At 39.5% G+C, this 17,500-nt stretch overlaps 1 protein-coding gene across 1 annotated transcript; it reads left to right on the plus strand.

Moving 5' to 3' along the window:
* Nucleotides 1–1,850: 1,850 nt before the first annotated feature.
* MAP3K19 (mitogen-activated protein kinase kinase kinase 19) lies at nucleotides 1,851–12,477 on the plus strand. The gene is made up of 8 exons (XM_009077675.1): nucleotides 1,851–1,890; nucleotides 2,412–2,490; nucleotides 3,248–3,489; nucleotides 4,124–4,167; nucleotides 6,007–8,439; nucleotides 9,666–9,815; nucleotides 10,021–10,718; nucleotides 12,411–12,477. Exons 1-8 carry the CDS (start codon nucleotides 1,851–1,853, stop codon nucleotides 12,475–12,477), a joined length of 3,753 nt encoding a protein of 1,250 aa, XP_009075923.1.
* The last annotated feature ends 5,023 nt before the right edge of the window (nucleotides 12,478–17,500 follow it).

Here is a 17,500-nt window from a genome sequence, read left to right on the forward strand (position 1 = left end):
CTGCTGAATTCTGGCCAGCGAAGGAAGGTAGCTGTGAGCTGAAAATGCTCTGCAACTTCCCTTTGGGTTGCTGTGCCTCTTTCACTCTTTACTACTGAAGCACCAGGTAAGATTTGCTTATGATGCCTTTTTTTTTTTTTTTTTACAGAACCTTTTTGGCTATTATTTTGAAGGGTTTTTTGAGTATCCAAAAAGAAAAGCAAAGTTTGGAGAACTTCACCATGAAGGTAGCTGTGAGCTGAAAATGCTCTGCAACTTCCCTTTGGGTTGCTGTGCCTCTTTCACTCTTTACTACTGAAGCACCAGGTAAGATTTGCTTATGATGCCTTTTTTTTTTTTTTTTTACAGAACCTTTTTGGCTATTATTTTGAAGGGTTTTTTGAGTATCCAAAAAGAAAAGCAAAGTTTGGAGAACTTCACCATCTTATCAGACTAGTGTAATGGAATAAACATTTTCATGCATTGTCTGGTCTTTAGCACAAGAATGGTAAGTCAAGAGTGCTGGTTTCTGTAGCTGCTTTAGCACCGTTCATTGCATGACCTTGCACATAAGCTGTAGGTGATACAAAGGTAGCTATGGCTGGTTTAAGTGCAGCTATAGGTCATTCCATTTTTCTCTGTTTCCTCTTCTGTAAACCAAGAATGACAGCACTGACTGATGTCTGGCTGTTACATAGCTATAAAATAGCACTTATTTCTCAGACAAAAAGTGTTAGATAAAATTGTTGTTAAAAATGAATTTAATCCAGCAAAATACAAGAGTCTCTTGGGAAGGCTGCTGTGTGCTTTCAAGTAATTATACTTTTTGCTGATTGAATCAGTAGCAAAAGCCTAATTCTTTCTCTGACTAGCAGTATTGATGGCAAAATGCTACTAAATCTAACAAAAGCCACATAAGACCTTCATGTCCACTGACCTCTGCAGTTACTTTGAAACATAACAGACAGATACATCAACTCTCCATCACACACATGAAGAAAATAGCAGAGAAAAAATATCATTTTGTAAAGAAATTAGCAATGTAAGAACCACTAGATGCCTATTTTTCATAGTTCTACCTATGGATTTAATAAACATAAACATAACTTAAAAAAAACCCCCATACCTGCCATGCAAATGAAGTTCCCAAACAGCTCTAATTCAGTAGCAGGTATATGTGGTTCTGAAATGTTTTTGTGTGAGGGGAGAATGTATTGCAGCAATTTAAATGGAAGATGCAAATGCAAGAAAATAAAACTGTTCTTGTGGAAGATAAATGTGTTGAAAGGACATAACATGTATTTCTCACATGGCTAAATAGGAGAACCCACTGCCACATCATGTTAGTTATCCAGAACAACAGAACATGACATGTGATCTAAAAAGGAGTAAGATATTTGTGCTGTGTAAAAAGTTAGACCATGTTCAATATTAGTATGAAAAATATATGAACTCTTCTATGTCTTGATTAGCTAATAGGAAAAAATCCTTATAGGCATATAATTGCATAAATTTCCATTATGGACTTTGTAACATTCCTTTCTAGCACCCAGAGTTACCCAGTGTGATACTCTGATGCTGTTATTCATAAAGGTTTCAATGTATATTCATTTGTGTACAGTCACACACATTATATGAGTTGTGGCTTTAACAATAAGGCCTGTCTGGACTGTTTGGTTCTGTGTATTTACAGGACCAGAGTACAGAGCTTAAATTATATTATTTTTAATATTTTCAAGTTCTTTTAAAGTGATTTTGTCTTACGGCTCTGAAATAATGGAATATGTGTTACTGTTTATACATGTGAATTGGAAATCAATTCACAAAACATTTTTTTCAGGTTTCTGGACCTTAATGCAGATAAGGACAGTATGTCTGACAGCCAACAAAATCAGAGGAGAAGCACAGAAGGTAGTCTAACCAAAGTTTATGTGTATGAAGTGTGAGGTGGGATCTGAAGAAGGAAAAGTACACTGATAACTTGAAATCTAGCTATTTGTCACAACAGAGCACCCATAACAAAATATGAACTCAAACTCAGAGTTACTTCCCACCTTTAAAAGGCCCTGAGATTTGCTTTGGTTCTCATATTTTTTAATGCTCTACTTCTATAGAGTTTCTGTTGATATTTATCTTATATTCCTGTTCTCTTGGAAGAGGAGCTGTAACTGGAATGTTTTTAGATGTTCTTTGCTTTTGTAGTACATCAAATTAACCCATTTACCAAATAACTAAAATTAATTCAGAGTTATGTATTCACATTTCAAAAAATTATAAAAATCAGTCACATGTTACATGTTCTTGGTTTGTTTTCCTGTTACTTCCTGTACCTCTTTATAATAATATCTTCATGCCCCAAAATAGCTGCATTTGCAGTGTTTCTGGTCAGTGAATTATGCTGCTTTTACACAAACTCTGATGTGTTTTTGCAGGCTGTGGAAGTGTTGTTGCTTGTCAGAATGCAGATAATATGATGAAAGAAATGCATCAGTCATACAAAGGGGAAAATAGGTAAGTAGTGTTCGTATTTAATTTACAGCTGGGTATGCAAAAATGGAGACCAAGCAGGTAACAGCCTGTGAGGGAGTTGTATACAACTATATAAGTTGTGTAGTGTTCCTCTCTTCACAGTGTTGATTACTGGCCACTGCTGGAGGCAGAATATTGCACTAGATGAACAAATTATTTGGTGCAATATGAAGAAAAAAGCATATGGTTTTACACCAGCAGTTGACTTTTCAAAACCAGACAATGACATTGCACGAAGCTTTAAGATTAAATCAGACTGTGTTTTTGTACCTATTTTCAGTCAGTGTTTATCTTTTTCCATATCTTTCATTCTTCAGAAAACAGGTGTCAGAAATCTGAGGCTTCCTGCACAGCCTCTGTTCTTTCAGGCAGGTCACAGCATATTTTCTAAGTCACAAAGGCACATCTGCTCTTCAGAATTCTGCTGACAGCCTTTCCTGACGATTCATATAGCATCCATGCTGGAAGCAATCAGGTTTTGTCAGGAAGGGGAACAATATGTTTTTCAGTTGGTTAACATAGTCATTCACTCTCACTTGTAGTCAAACAATCTCTGGCATCGCAATTGGTGCTTTCAGGGAGAGGCACAACTTTCCAGAAAAAGAAACAAAAGATACTTTGGCATTCTTAGATCTTACAGATTTCTCATTCACATTATTCTCCAGTGGTATGACTGATTGTTTGAACTCCTTCCACTTATTTTCGCTCTGTATTTTGTTTCTGTGTTTTTGCCTTTTAGTCAAATAGCACCAACATCCAGGCCACAGCCAGACCAACAAGTGGGATGTTTTCCAAGTAAAAATCAGTTGGCATTACAGAGGAGGCATGACACTTCTTTACCTTTCTTCCCAAAGAAAGAGAAGATGGGATGTGGCTTTGACTTCAGCTTTCTGCTACAGCCCTCATGCCCAGAATCTAACACTTCAAAATCCTTTCTGGATTTAGGTACTTTTCAGATAATGAAAGCACAAATACAACAAAGTAAGTTCAATTTTAAAAGTCACTAATTCTATATGAAGTTATAGATTGATTATCATATTGGATGGCAAATTCCTTTTTCTTTAAAGTTGTCTTTATGTCTGACTTCTCATAGACCACAGCCATGCTGACCCTCTTGAATTGTGCATTTGCAGAATGAAGGAGACAAAGAGAAGCAATGACAAACTTCACCACTCCTGTTAGTCCTTGTTGAGGGTGATACTCTGTGTAATGAAACTGAGCTCACAAGGTGTAAAGTGTGAGTAGGTGTAAGGTGTAAAGTAGCTCTCTGGGGCTGGAGTGGAGCCTTGATGGCATCTCTTCCACTTCTTTCCCCATACTGGCAATATGAATTAGCTGCATGTTGTAGTTAGCAAACACTTAAAATAGAGAAGTGTCAAAATATTTTAAAATTATATTTTATAGTTTTCTATAGAAAATGGAATGTAAAGCTCAGTATCACAATTAAATTTCAACTTGCAACTCTTTTCTGCACTGCAGATTTACAGCATAGTCCTGTGACCATCAGACAGATCCTTTGTCCCCTGAACCCCACAGCTTGAAATTAATTTAGAAATGAGAATTGTAGTCTGTTTAAAAATATCAAATTAACATTTCATTTGTTTTGATTTTTGAGGGTTAAATATAACAACGCTAAAAAACAGGAACAAGAGATCTGAGGTAAGATGAAGGGTTAAATATAACAATGCTAAAATACAGGAACAAGAGATCTGAGGTAAGATGATATTATGTACAAAACTGATCCCTGTTAGATGTATTATATCCTTTCAAAGTCTTAAAAACAGAAATACAGAAGTAGTGTTAGTAGTTTGCTTAGTCTCAGGTGGGTTTTTTTAAGGATGTGAAGTATTTTTACATTTAGTATATATATATCTATGTGTGTGTGTGAGCAAATCTTCAGATCTATATCATCAAATTGTCAGTAAAACATTGTGTCAGGGATTTTTAGAGATAAAAGGTTGAAACTTCAAAAAGATATAAAAGCTTTTAAAATAGAAATATGTAAGTTAATTTAAAGTATGCACATCCTATGTGTTAAACATATTAGATGTCTAGTTTTGCCAGATATAAACCCCCAACTCTTTATTGAGTGGTAATTTAAAGCAGAAGCTGAATATTAGTCTCAATATTAGCTGATTACTGAAATTTATTGTGTTAGCAAAGCAAAAATAAGTTCTCAGGATTAAACATATTTGACATGAAATTTTGTGATAAATATAAATAGGATTCCTGACAAAACATTTGTACTTAGAAACAACCTTGTGATTTTACATGTATCGCTGCTTCACACCACGTGAACCCTAAGTTACAAAAGATCAAACATAGAAAAATGAGAATTTGGTCTTTATGACTATTAATTAGTTGCCCTTTGTATAAAAGACTTGCCTCACTGAACCAGCTGTGTGCAGAATGCACAGGGCAAGTCTAGAAGTAAGGGCAAGAGTTCTGACAGAAGATCATAAAAAGGGTTGTGGAAAAAACTCATTTCAAATGGAGGAAATATTTGAGAACAATAGCTTAGCTGACCCCAGTGTGATTTAATGCAGATTTATTTCATGTCTCAGGCTCTGATGATTCCTAGAGGGATATCATTTGGGATAAACTGAGCATTCATATTAACACCATGAGGGTAGACAAAGCCTCCAGAACTGTACATTTCAGCCAACACACAGTGCTTTGCCTGGCATTTTCCAACTCAGTTTGCCCTTGGAATGCAAATAAAACTTTCCTGCAGATTTCAAACTGCTGTTGAATATAGACATGCAAATGAGTCCTCAGTGCATATGAGTGTGTGATTATTTCTATTGCATTCATTTGCATACAAATATACAGTGTATTCAAGCTAATTTTAATTCATTTCCTATAAAATAAAGAACAGAAATACTATTTTCAGAAATTTATTCTCACTGTGCATTTGAATAGTCAGAACAAAGTCCTCAGTTTCTCAGCTCTGCACTCTTTCAAAGATATGTGGTACCTTTCAGCTAATGTGATGGGAAGAGAAGGGAGAAGGGAGGAATAATAAAACATCCCCCACACAAGAAACTTCCCTACATGTGCAAATGACCTTTGAGTTTATCACTTAACTTCACTGGAACCCAATGCAGACTGTGCTGTCTTCCAGTGTACTGAAATCTGTGGCTATTTAATATGATTTATTGAAGATCAATATGTTTAGATCCATAATAATGTATTTTAAACCTAGAAATAATCTCTAAGAATTGTTTTCTTCATGGATAAAAGAGCATTCTATAATAATAGTCTAGTTTTCCTTTTTAGAAACTGCTTACGTGAGATCTAGTTCTGTTGGGAATATAGTTACTGGTGTCAGCACCCTTTGGAGGGTTATATAAAAGGACATAATAGGTTTAACATAGGGATGAAGAAAAGAAAAATCCATTTCTGATTTTTTTCCTTAGTCTATTTGGTTCTTCGTGACTGGATTTTACCTGTATCTGTTGTATAGCAAATAATTAATGTTTTTACTGGCAATTACAGTTTCATTTGCCACCAGTGACATTTCAGGCTGTAAGAACAATTCATCTTGCTCCTCTAGAGGATGACCTTGTCAATGAAAGCACCAACATCAGAAATATTTTAAATATTATGACCTCTATTCCTCAGCCTATAAAACCAGTTACTAAATTTTATCAGCACCAGTTAGACAACCTGTTAAAAAGGCAAAGTGAAAAGTCATCAGACTTGATTGTGGCTACTATTTCTGATAAGTTCACTCCAGTGACAGACCTGTACTACTTCAGCATGAGTAACTGCTGTAAGTACCCTGACAACAAGAAAGAAGAAACTAAAAGTGATTTAGAATGGAGAGAAGCTGATGTAACCACTCACACTGAAAAGAATGACCAAGCCAAGTCCCAGTGTGCAGTGGTTTGTAAGAACATTGCTCTTACGCCCCGGGCCAGGTTCTGTGGTGACAGTCATCCCTACTGGAGCTCAAGTAATGCTCTGGGAAACTGTGGCATATTTACAGCTCAGACAACAGTTACAATGTCAAGTGACAGAGATGGCAATAAGCAGAGGAGAGCAGAGAATTGCTGCAGCACTTGTCTAGAAGAAGGAAATGCTACAAAGACAATACTGGATCACAGACCACACAAAGATGCTGAGAGAGCAAACTTTGTGCTTGACAATCATGATTTGGATTCTTCCTGTAAAAATGAAGTGACAGGGGCCTGCCATGCCTTAGAAGATAAATCTGTGGCTGCAGTACTTCCCAGAGTAGAAGTTCAAGATCCTTCTGGAAAACAGCCAGAAAATAATGTTTATCACTCTGAAACTGAAATGGAAAAAGAAAAAGTGTCAGAAGCAACTCCAGAAGACCAAAGTGAGTTTGAACCTGTTGTTCATGTTACAGTCTCTGAACATGAGCCAGCCAGGGAGCCACACACTGCTAAACAACCCTCCACAAAAAAGAGTGGTGTCCACAGTCTGCCTCCTTGTAGTCCTCAGAGCTTTAACATTCTTGGGCACAAAGAAAATGACAAAAATAAAATAAAACCAAATAGAAATAAACATACATCAAAAACTAAAATGAATAGCAAGATAAAGATATCTGAAGACATCAGTGCTTCTAATGAGATTACCACAAAATGTAATGCCAAGGGTCGGATTTTTCCAGCTTTGAAACTGCCACAAGTGAAATCTGAGGCTTCCCTGAAGTGTCAGAACAAACCTCATCAGGTAGGCAAAGACCATTTTGCTCAGAGAGCTCAGAGACTTAAAAAGCAAAGCTGCTCCTGTAGCTGCAAAAATCCAGTTATCCTAAAGCAACATGTTACTCCACTTTCTCTGCCACATGCCCAGTCTGCTCCAGATTTTGTGGATCTGAAATACAGTGACATGTTCAAGAAAATCAATTCAAATGACCAAGGCCCAGGGATTTATGAAATGTTTGCAACTCCTGTCTATTCCCACATGCGAGAACTCAGTCAGCATCAGAGCAGACTGTACAAAGGTGTTTGCCCTGCTCCACCTGGGACATGCACTGCTGGCACCTGCAGATGTACCTGCAGTAAAGGGAGAGAGAGCAGCAGAGTGAGAAACATGCAAAAGAGAACACAGTTGAAACCAAAGAAGACCATACCTGGCACTAAACAGAAGCAGAAAGGTTTAATCACCAAGGGTGCAAGTACCAAGTTGAGTGACAGCAACACAGAGCAAGATAAAGCAGTAACTTCTGATTTGGATTTACAACTAGACACATCAAGGAACACAACACTGTTTCATGGACACACAGATCATCAGATCCCAGTTTCAGAAGAGCTTTCACAGCCAACTAAGCAAAATGAAGTTTTTTCAAATTCAAACTTACCAACTATTAAAGAAGTATCTTTGGAGCTGTCTTTAGACAGTCAGAATATATCCAAGCACCAGAGGGCTGCTACCTGTAGCCAGAACCTTCCTCAGTTCAGTGATAAAGACAACAGAGAAGGTGTTGCTCCAAGCAGCAGTCTGCAAACAACAGACCAGAACATCTGTGCATCCCAGATGGATGGCAGCAAAGGCCTGGAATCAGACCAGGTTTCCTCTGAGTCTATCAATGACTGTGAAGCATTGCCCTTTTCAGACAGGCTGGAGTGTCAATCCCCTACAAAAGAATCAAATCTCAGTTGGGCATACACACCTCAGTGCAGTGGTTTGGCCAATGAATTGGCTCAGCCTTTGGTGATTTGGGCAAAAACAAGTCCCAGTTTCCAGGCAAGTCAAAATACTTTTTCCTGGGCAGATAATAAGGATGTGACTGATGAATTGCTTTGCTGCCTGGCTGAAGAATTGCTATTGCTTGAGGAAACAGACATCAGCTCTTCAAGAACAAAAAACACAGGTTCTAAAATGCAAAAGGCACACAATGAAGAAGATGAAAACATGGTGAATGGAGATGAAGCAATAGTAAATAGTGCCCTAGAGAAGGTAAAAGTAATTTCTTGTCACTTGCTGTCTTCTCTGAGTAGTGCTACACACAAGCTTGGATGAAAGGCAGGAAATATTTGCTCATTAGAGATCAAGACTCCTTCCCTTGGGCCAGCTGCTCACTGATTCTCCCAGTGCTCAGCTGAAGAGACCCACATTAGTGGCTGCATGTCAGGGCACAAGCAGAAGGTGCTAAGGCATGACAGGAGAAGCTGTCAAGGCTTATGTGATGGGTCAAGATAAACTGAGAAATTGTAGTGAATAAAGAGAATAGGCTGTTTTAATAGAAGAGAATATATAGAAAGGTGCTGGGGCAAGGCAACAGTTCTTGAGATCCCGACACCTAAGAAATATGAAAAGCAACTACAAATAGACCAATTTCCTTGGTTCTCTGAGTGCAGCCCGACACTTTTTTAAGAACTACAAATATTGGCTTGTCAGACAGACTTAAGGCTGTTTAATTAATGTTTAGTCAAAACTTTGAGCTCAGAAAGTCTAGGTTCTGGCCTCCAAGTCAGCTAAGAGCCTTCTCCTACTAAGGTGCTGATCCACCAGTGCTGCTTCTCCTTGGCCCTGTTAGTTTTCTATGTAAATTACACATCTACATGGAAATTTCTTTCACTACATGTTGCTACACTTCCTTATGCTTCTGCAGGCACAGGTGCCATTTATATCTCCATTCTCCCTTCTCCTAGGGAGATCCATGGCTAGATGGAGTAATTATTACCATCTTTTGGAAGCAATCCCTACTTCCTGTGAGGTCATGCCCCTGTTATTTTCATCAGACTTGGGTTATATACATTACTCAGAGCAAGGTGATAGCCATATTCACCCTTCAGCTTAGTAAGCTGTACCTATGAGACAAAAGAGAAGAATTAAAAGCAGATATATGTCCTGCACTTATAACTGTTCCTTCTGTCTGTCCTCCTGTCCATGGACAAAGATGTCATGCTATCATCTGGCTATATGTATCACTGCTTATATATGTATCACTTCTGGCTATATATATCACTAGTGTGATATTTACTTGAAAATATTTACAGTCTTGCCTAGTATAGCAATTGTATCAATGACCTGGGCAGTGTGTATATTTATATATCTATATGAATCTAGAAAGCAGAGTCATGCCAGGAAAAATTGTTTCTTATAAAAAATGTTAGGACAATATGAAGCCTTTCTTTCCCTCTCTTTTTTTCTTCCCATACTGGCCATCACCCTTCAAGCAGAGTTACAGTCAAGCCTTTGTGGCATCGAATGAAGAAAGTGACCTGCTAAAATTTGATGGATCTACTAAATTACCAGGAAGCAGTTTAACTAACCAAGATCCTATCATGTGGACAAGAGGGGAAGTCCTTGGAAAGGGAGCCTACGGCACGGTAAGTTAAGGTTGGAATATGCTAAGAGATGTGCTGGTCCTCTTTGAGCTGCACCTTATCTGTTGTCCTGTTCAACAAATGGCTTGGATATCCTGGACTATACAATGAGACATGAAGCATGACAAACACAGAGATACTATTTCAAGCAAGTAAATGCTCAGTTTTCTCTCACGTTCCACGTTACTAAGTGCTGGTTCCATTACAGGTGTACTGTGGGCTGACAAGCCAGGGACAGCTAATAGCTGTGAAACAGGTTGTTTTGGATACATCAGATCAACTCACTACAGAAAAGGAGTACCAGAAGCTGCATGAGGAAGTTGATCTTTTGAAGACATTGAAGCACATCAATATTGTAACTTACTTAGGAACCTGTCTGGAAGACAACATGTTGAGCATTTTCATGGAGTTTGTTCCTGGTGGTTCCATTTCCAGTATTATCAACCGCTTTGGCCCCTTGCCAGAAGTTGTCCTTTGTAAATACACCAAACAGATCCTACAAGGAGTTGCATATTTACATGACAACCGTGTGGTACACAGAGATATCAAAGGCAATAACGTTATGCTGATGCCAAATGGGATAGTGAAGCTGATCGACTTCGGCTGCGCCAGGCGCTTGGCTTGGGCAAGCCTCAGCGGCACCCGGAGCGAGGTGCTCAGGTCTGTGCATGGCACTCCCTACTGGATGGCACCAGAAGTGATAAACGAGTCTGGATATGGAAGGAAATCAGACATCTGGAGCATTGGCTGCACCGTGTTTGAGATGGCAACAGGAAAACCACCACTGGCTTCCATGGGCAGGATAGCAGCCATGTTCTACATCGGGGCCCACCGCGGGCTGATGCCTTCCCTGCCAGAGCCATTCTCCAGCCCTGCAGTGGATTTTGTGCACGCATGCCTCACCAGGTATGGGCTCTGAAACTGAAAAAGGAAGGGAGAAATGCAGGTAGTTTGTACTGCAGAGATTGTTGGTGGGAGCTTAGCCTATCTCTTGTATGGTGCATATGTCTCTATTGTATATGCATAGGCTTCTCAGCATTTCAGGGAAGCCTTTATGTAGTAGTGTATATAAAAGAGCTTTACTCTCTATAATAGTATAAAACCCCCTCATAAATTCTCTTTTTATAGTCCTTATACTCATCATTTACCCTCCCTGGAATTTTCATGCAGAAACATGGCACTGTTTAGTTTTAGATAAACTCCTTGATAAATTTCTTTGACATGCTTTGCTGTTGCAGTAAGGCATTGTCTAAGTCTGGCCAATGTCAGACAACATGTTTTCTGGATAATATTCTGAATGAAAGAGCTTTCATTTAATTCTTATCTTCTGCAGTGGAAAAATCTGCTATGACTGCCAGTCCAGGAAATATGCATTTATTTGAAACCTAAAGTTATCTATATAAAACCCCCAAACCACTGGCATTGACCCATTGCAAGAGTTATTTTTATGGTGTTTGTTTTGTTTTACATATCAGCTATCATATCAACTATCAATTTCAAAGGCTAAGCTCCTGACATCTGTGGGTAATCTTTATAAAATTAAAAGCAGTCTTTTGCATATCTTGAAAGACCAGATTTGAGCACTAGAGAGAGGCAGGTTAGTTACTGGGCATGGCAGTGGCCTTGGAGGCAGGAAACCTGACTCCTAATCCCTGGGTTAGAATCCTTATGATGTGGTTCCTGTAGACCATATGACAATAACCAGAAAAACTGTGGACTGTAAATAACCACATCCTATATGCTTTGATTCAGAGAGAACAATGTCTGAAAGGCAGAAGGAATTGTTAGGTAGAAGGAAACATCCAGATATGAAGCATTTACCTTTTCAGATGAAGTATTTAACTTTTCAATAGTCATGAGGCAAAGTTTTAATGCATAATCTTGCCATGTCCTGAACATTAACACCTCCCTTAGCCCACCTTCCCCATTTGTTTCTTATTTAAGAAATCAGTGTCCTCTCCTCTATCCCCTTGTCCTCCAGACTGAACATTGAAAAAGCCCAAAGCCCTTGGCCCTGCAAGAGAATAATGTACTTACAGTACTGTAAGTCCATATGGAGCACAGAATGGTTTGGGTTGGAAGGGACCTTAAAGATCACCTAGTTCCAGCCCCATGCCATGGGCAGGGACTCCACCCTCTGAAGCAGGTTTTTTGGGGCCCCATCCAGCCTGGCCTTTAATTCCAAGGATGAGGCATCCACAGCTTCCCTGGGCAACCTCTGAGCTCCTTAACATGCAGGTGACAGAACAGCCTGACTGACAGAGGATCAAACAAGTAAATGTCACCCTCTTTAAATATATTTTGCATGCACCTGAAACAGCCAAATGAGCAGAATTATTCAAAGCTTTGCAAGGAATTTAGAGGAACAAAGAATGATTTTTGTAAAAATAAAATATTTCAGTTTTATAATCCATAAATTCCAGCAGCCTTTTCCCATGAATCCTGCCTGCCTTTCTACCAGCTTTATTAGAAAACCTACAAATGAGTAATGACTGGAGAAATAAGAAAAAAAGAGGTTAATCTTGCATTTAGATTTTACAATTCCACCAGAGGTATGATATAAATTTTATGTACTGTTTTTTGAAACATTCCATGCAGAGATCAGCACGAACGTCCTTCTGCTCTGCAGTTGCTGGACCACCCCTTTGTGACAGGAAGACAGTGAATCTTCCCAAACGAGTATACATTTTCCATATAAATAAATTCCACTTGTGAAAAAAAGACTAGAAGGAACTGGACCTTCAAGTGACAGCAGAAATACTGGAGAGCAGCTGTGCACAAGGACTCTGTTACTAGGCAGCACCATGATTAAGGAGACCTCTTTGCAATCAATGCCTGTGCTCGTTGGAGTGGACACTTCTCCACTGGGAACACAAGGCCACGACGTGTTGTACTTGGAGAGACTTTAAGAGGGGAAAAAACCCACCACAATCACCATGTGACAGGCAAGGTAAGCTGGAATGTCTGTAAAAACCTATGGGACACATGCTGTGGGCAGGAAACATGTCATGTGTTGAGAGCTCTGCAGGAAGCTCTACTCCAACTTGCAGATGAGTCGTTACTGTACCTGTGATGATCCCACAGGAACTCCAGACCATGTATTGGCATAAGATACACAAATTGTGTTCTATGTCCATTTTGCTTTGGAATTTTTTTACCATTTCATATAGATTTATATGGAAGAGGTTTGATTTGATTTCATAATTTCATAACAAGAAGTTATTTTGGTTTTGGGTTTTGTCATATTGATTAGGTTATATGCCTAGAATTTTAATAATGGCTTGGATCCACTTATATGCATCATTATATAAAACAAAAAGGGGAGGTTTTCTCTCATTTGGAGTATAATTTTGAAAGACATTTCAATGGCAAGAGAATGGATTGTGGCAATCCCAGGCACAGCTACAGGTTGGGTGGGGAAGGAACAGACCTGTTTGGGTGACAGGACACACCAAATCTAAACCACGTGACTGCCTTTTCTCAATGAAGGAATACATATTCTGGACAGTTTCAGATCACAGAACTGACTTCAGAGCTGGTCTGAACTTTATAAAAGCAAAGAGAAACCAGTACTTGTAGCAAAGTTCTTTATTAATAGTTTCTGTAGGTATAATGCCACATAACAATGACAGAACATTATGCCAGCATAAGAGAAATCCTAACATCACAGTACTCTCCCAAGTTCAAGCAGTTAACAGTCCCACTCTGAGGATACAGGTTGGTGCTCATGCCAGAAATCCATGGCAATGCCACGTTAGAAGTATCTCCATGGTAAAGTACCTTGCAGAGTAAAGGTGAGAGCCCTGGCACATGAACTCAGGGGGGATGTACAGAATTCCAGGGTGTGTATTAACTCTTCTCAGATTAAGGTAGTGTCTCCAACAAAGCTGCAAAGTAAACATGAGGTTTTATTTAGCATGAAATGAAACTGAGATGACAGTCATAAGCAGGGAAGGAGTGGGAATGCTCTAGAATATATAGCTAATTAAATAATTGTCAGGATTACAAACCCCTTTCTTATATTTAAAGCAAAACTAGCATCACTTGCTAGAGTTCTCCAATATTAAAGTTACTAGTTATTTGCCTTTTAAGTGTTACGTTTAATATACCTAATTATACTAAGATTAGTCTTTAACTTAGAGGATTCTAAAGCTTGAACCTGAGTTTTTAATCAAAATGTGAAAGCACATTTCTTTTGCTTTTGTTTAGCCAGACTTTGAGAATGAGGTGGTAACTTAAGGGCAGCACTTGCAACAAAGGTGTGTCAGCTTCATCTGCCAGGGGAGATGCACAGCCCAGGGCACAGCACAGCCTTGGGCTGCTCAGCTGAGCCTGTCTGGTACAACATTCTATAAACAAATCTAACTGCATATTTCTTACTTGATGAGATCACAGATTCTCACATCACAACCCAGATGCCTTACTGCAGGTGTCTAATGTGGGAAGGGGAAAGGGTGTGAAACCTTGAAAAGCACAGTTTTCCATGGGAAGTGACTCAGTGAGGAGTGTCACACTGGCTTAGTTACCTCCAGTGTTCAAGCAGAGCAAGGCTCACTGGCTGCAGGAGCACAGCCTGCATCTCCAAACCCAGTGCAGAGCCTGTCACAAAGCATGCAGGCTGCAAGCACTGGATGTGACTGCTTTGCTGTCACTCCAAGTTTCCTCATGATTTGGAGCTTAAATCTGAGACCCCAAAGACACCCTGTCCTTGGGTGACTGCAGGGGTAACTAGTATTTCTCTGACACAGCAATGTTTAAAGCCCTGAGCCATTGTGTGGCCCCAGGAGAAGGGAGGCTCCTTAGGCCTGCCAACCCAGCTGTTCTACACGGGTCTTGGAGCTACAAACAGCAATAGGATATAAAAATGTGCATCTAAAACCACACATTTACTTCCCTTTCCAAGGAAGCAGACACTGAGCCCAGAAAACCCACAGTCCTTTGAGATCATTTGGGTTCCAATCTGTGCTTTTTCACAAAGCTCAGCAGGATCTGATGCCATTTCTACCCCACTCCTACCAAACCTCTGGTTCTTGCACATAAGGAAAAAAGAACAAGAGTTCTCCCAAGGAAGGGCCTGCCGTGCACACAGTCCAGTGCCTTTTCCCCACTACTTTCCCTTTCCCAAAGGGACCAGTGACAGCCTCAAGTTTTACAGATGTTACCAAAGAACACAAGCTCTGAGCTGTGGCAAGAAAAATGGTGCCACTATACGGGCAGGAATATAGAGGAATCAAATCCAAGTCCTGAAATTTTTAAGATTAAAAATTGGATTTGGGTTTGCTCTGTCCACTTCAGGAGAAGACAGAGACACAGTGGATCCCAGCAGCAATGACACAGAACACTCCTGGCACTAATTATCTCGTAAGGTCTGAGGAGTTCAGCATTGCAGAGGAGGGATCCATTAGCTAGTTCAGTTTGGCATAACTTCCAAGGCTCAAGATATTTATGTTTTTAGAATTGATGATGGGAATGTGCCTTTACATCCCCATTAAAGAAAGGAAACAAAGTTTGTCCAATCCCCTTCCCTGCAAAAACAAGGATTGGGAATCCTTCCCCCTAAGTTCTGCCTGGTATACTCCTGTCACCCATCCCCTCATCCTTTTCCACCCACCACTAAAAAGGCTCCAAAATAACCCTCAAGTCTGGCCAGACACTACATAATAAGACTACAGAGCACAGGCTCTTGCCCTCAGGGTAGAGTGAGGCACTGAATGCCTAGAATTTGCTTTTTGGGTATCTAACAACTCATCACAAAATGTAAATGCAACAACTGAGACTTCAGACTTTCAAGCATTCCATTATTTGACTGATGAAAACTAGCACTGTTTTGCCAGCAGCTGAAAGGGGATCTTTGTGTTTACAAATGAAGTTGGAAAAAAAATTAAACATAGGAAAAAGGGGTAATTTCTGCACAAGAGAGGTGAGGTAGGGAATTTTATTGAAAATACTTTGTTGTTTGTTTTTTTTTTTACAAGTTCTTAGAAATAAAGTCTTCTCTAATCTCACACAAATGGCTGTACCTCAAAAATTCAACTAAGCTATTATGAAACATTCATATTTACAGTTAACCAAAAGAATTTACAGATCTGCCATGTTATGCATGTTAAGCACCAGCTCCCAGTGAGATCCATCACCCACCCCAGCATGCCCACCAGCAGGAACAGACCAAGATTCCCCAGAGGAAAGAATCTCACTATTCTACAAACCTCTTATCTCACAAAACGGGAAGATTTTTAATAGTGTTGCAGCAAGGTCTCCACTACAGCATCATTTTACAAATTACATACGTCACGTACTCAAATTGATAACAAAGACCTGTGATAAGTGATGAACAAAGTAATAGTGTTGACTATGAGCCTTTTATTGCATTTATTCAGTCATTCGTATGTGAGGCTGATGTCAATCCCATTAACTCTCACTCACTTCCAGCACCTCAGCCAGGCTGGGATTCACACCACTCACTAACTTACAGTGGGTTTCAGTCAGGGAACACTAGTGGCACAGCTGGTTGCAGATCCTCTCCCTCCCACAGCCCCTAGGATCACCACGTGGAGTTCAGACACAAAGACACATACAATTTCACCTATTTACAATCACATGGAAAACCAAACCCGTGAGTTTTATGGACACCCTTTACAGAGAAACCAAAAACCACTGTCTGGATCTCAATGTAGCATAGCAACATTTTGTCCACCATATTTCACAATTCTCCAGAGTCAAAACAGGCAATAATTCCTTAGAAACAGCACCTTAGGAGGAAGTCAATGCTCTTTTGCAATGGATATGAGAGAGGCACTAGTTACCATCCAGACATTTTAACTCCAGGTTGTGACAGCAACTGCTATATTTACAGTACAATATATTGCTTATCCAGAGTGGCTATGTAAGATGCATTTCATGGCACAACTATTTAAACAGACTCAAAAAGAAAGTACTGTAGTGCTTCAAAGACAAATTAAGACAGTTTCCTGCTATTTCACCTGCCTGCCCAGGCTATGGTTTAGGACAGTACATAACACAGATTACATTGGTTTCAAATCAGACCCAAGAGGAGCACTGGGATGGAAGGGACTATAAAAGGATAGAAAATATTCACCGATGCAGAAGTCTGTACCGAGGAGTTACACTCCCAATGTAGAAAAATAACCAAGTCAGTAGGGACAGGACAGCTTTGGATTTTGTACATGGGCCTTGACTTAAGCTAAGATAGAGCAGAAAATGCAATCAGGTTTCCATTTAAATATTCCTTAAGTGTAAAAAAGTATCCATAGTTCAAATAAAACTTATTCAAGTAATTACAAGCGTTTGCATTACTGGAAACAGAGTATTACATAGTAATTGATATACCTGTAGTTACATCAATCAGCAACTACCAACTGGCAGGTAGGGAACAGTCTCCTCATTCAGAGCACAGGGGAGTAACAGAACTGGGAGGGCAAAGCTGCACATGAATGAGAACAGAGGGAATGAGGTGGCAGCAAAAGGTTACTTCACATCAGGCTCACTTCCAAGTTAACAGAAGTCACTGAAGAACTGGTTGTTGCTACTACAGATCTACTGAGTTTGTCTTGAGGTACTTCATAGCTTATGAATAGTTTTTGAGTAACAACCCAGAAAGTTCACTGCTACGCAGGTGCTGAGCTGCAGTATTGGCTTTGAGGACACAACATTCACACCCATCATTCCTT

This window comes from Acanthisitta chloris, unplaced genomic scaffold, assembly GCF_000695815.1.
Source record: "Acanthisitta chloris isolate BGI_N310 unplaced genomic scaffold, ASM69581v1 scaffold23910, whole genome shotgun sequence".
NCBI classification, from domain to species: Eukaryota; Metazoa; Chordata; class Aves; order Passeriformes; family Acanthisittidae; genus Acanthisitta; species Acanthisitta chloris.

Bases quoted from the DNA above. Each gene is read 5' to 3' on its own strand.
- MAP3K19 (XM_009077675.1), top strand. From the start codon at position 1,851: ATGTCTGACAGCCAACAAAATCAGAGGAGAAGCACAGAAG. The intron at 8,440-9,665 runs GTAAAAGTAATT...CCCTTCAAGCAG, and splicing joins TAAATAGTGCCCTAGAGAAG to AGTTACAGTCAAGCCTTTGT. The intron at 9,816-10,020 runs GTAAGTTAAGGT...GTTCCATTACAG, and splicing joins GAAAGGGAGCCTACGGCACG to GTGTACTGTGGGCTGACAAG.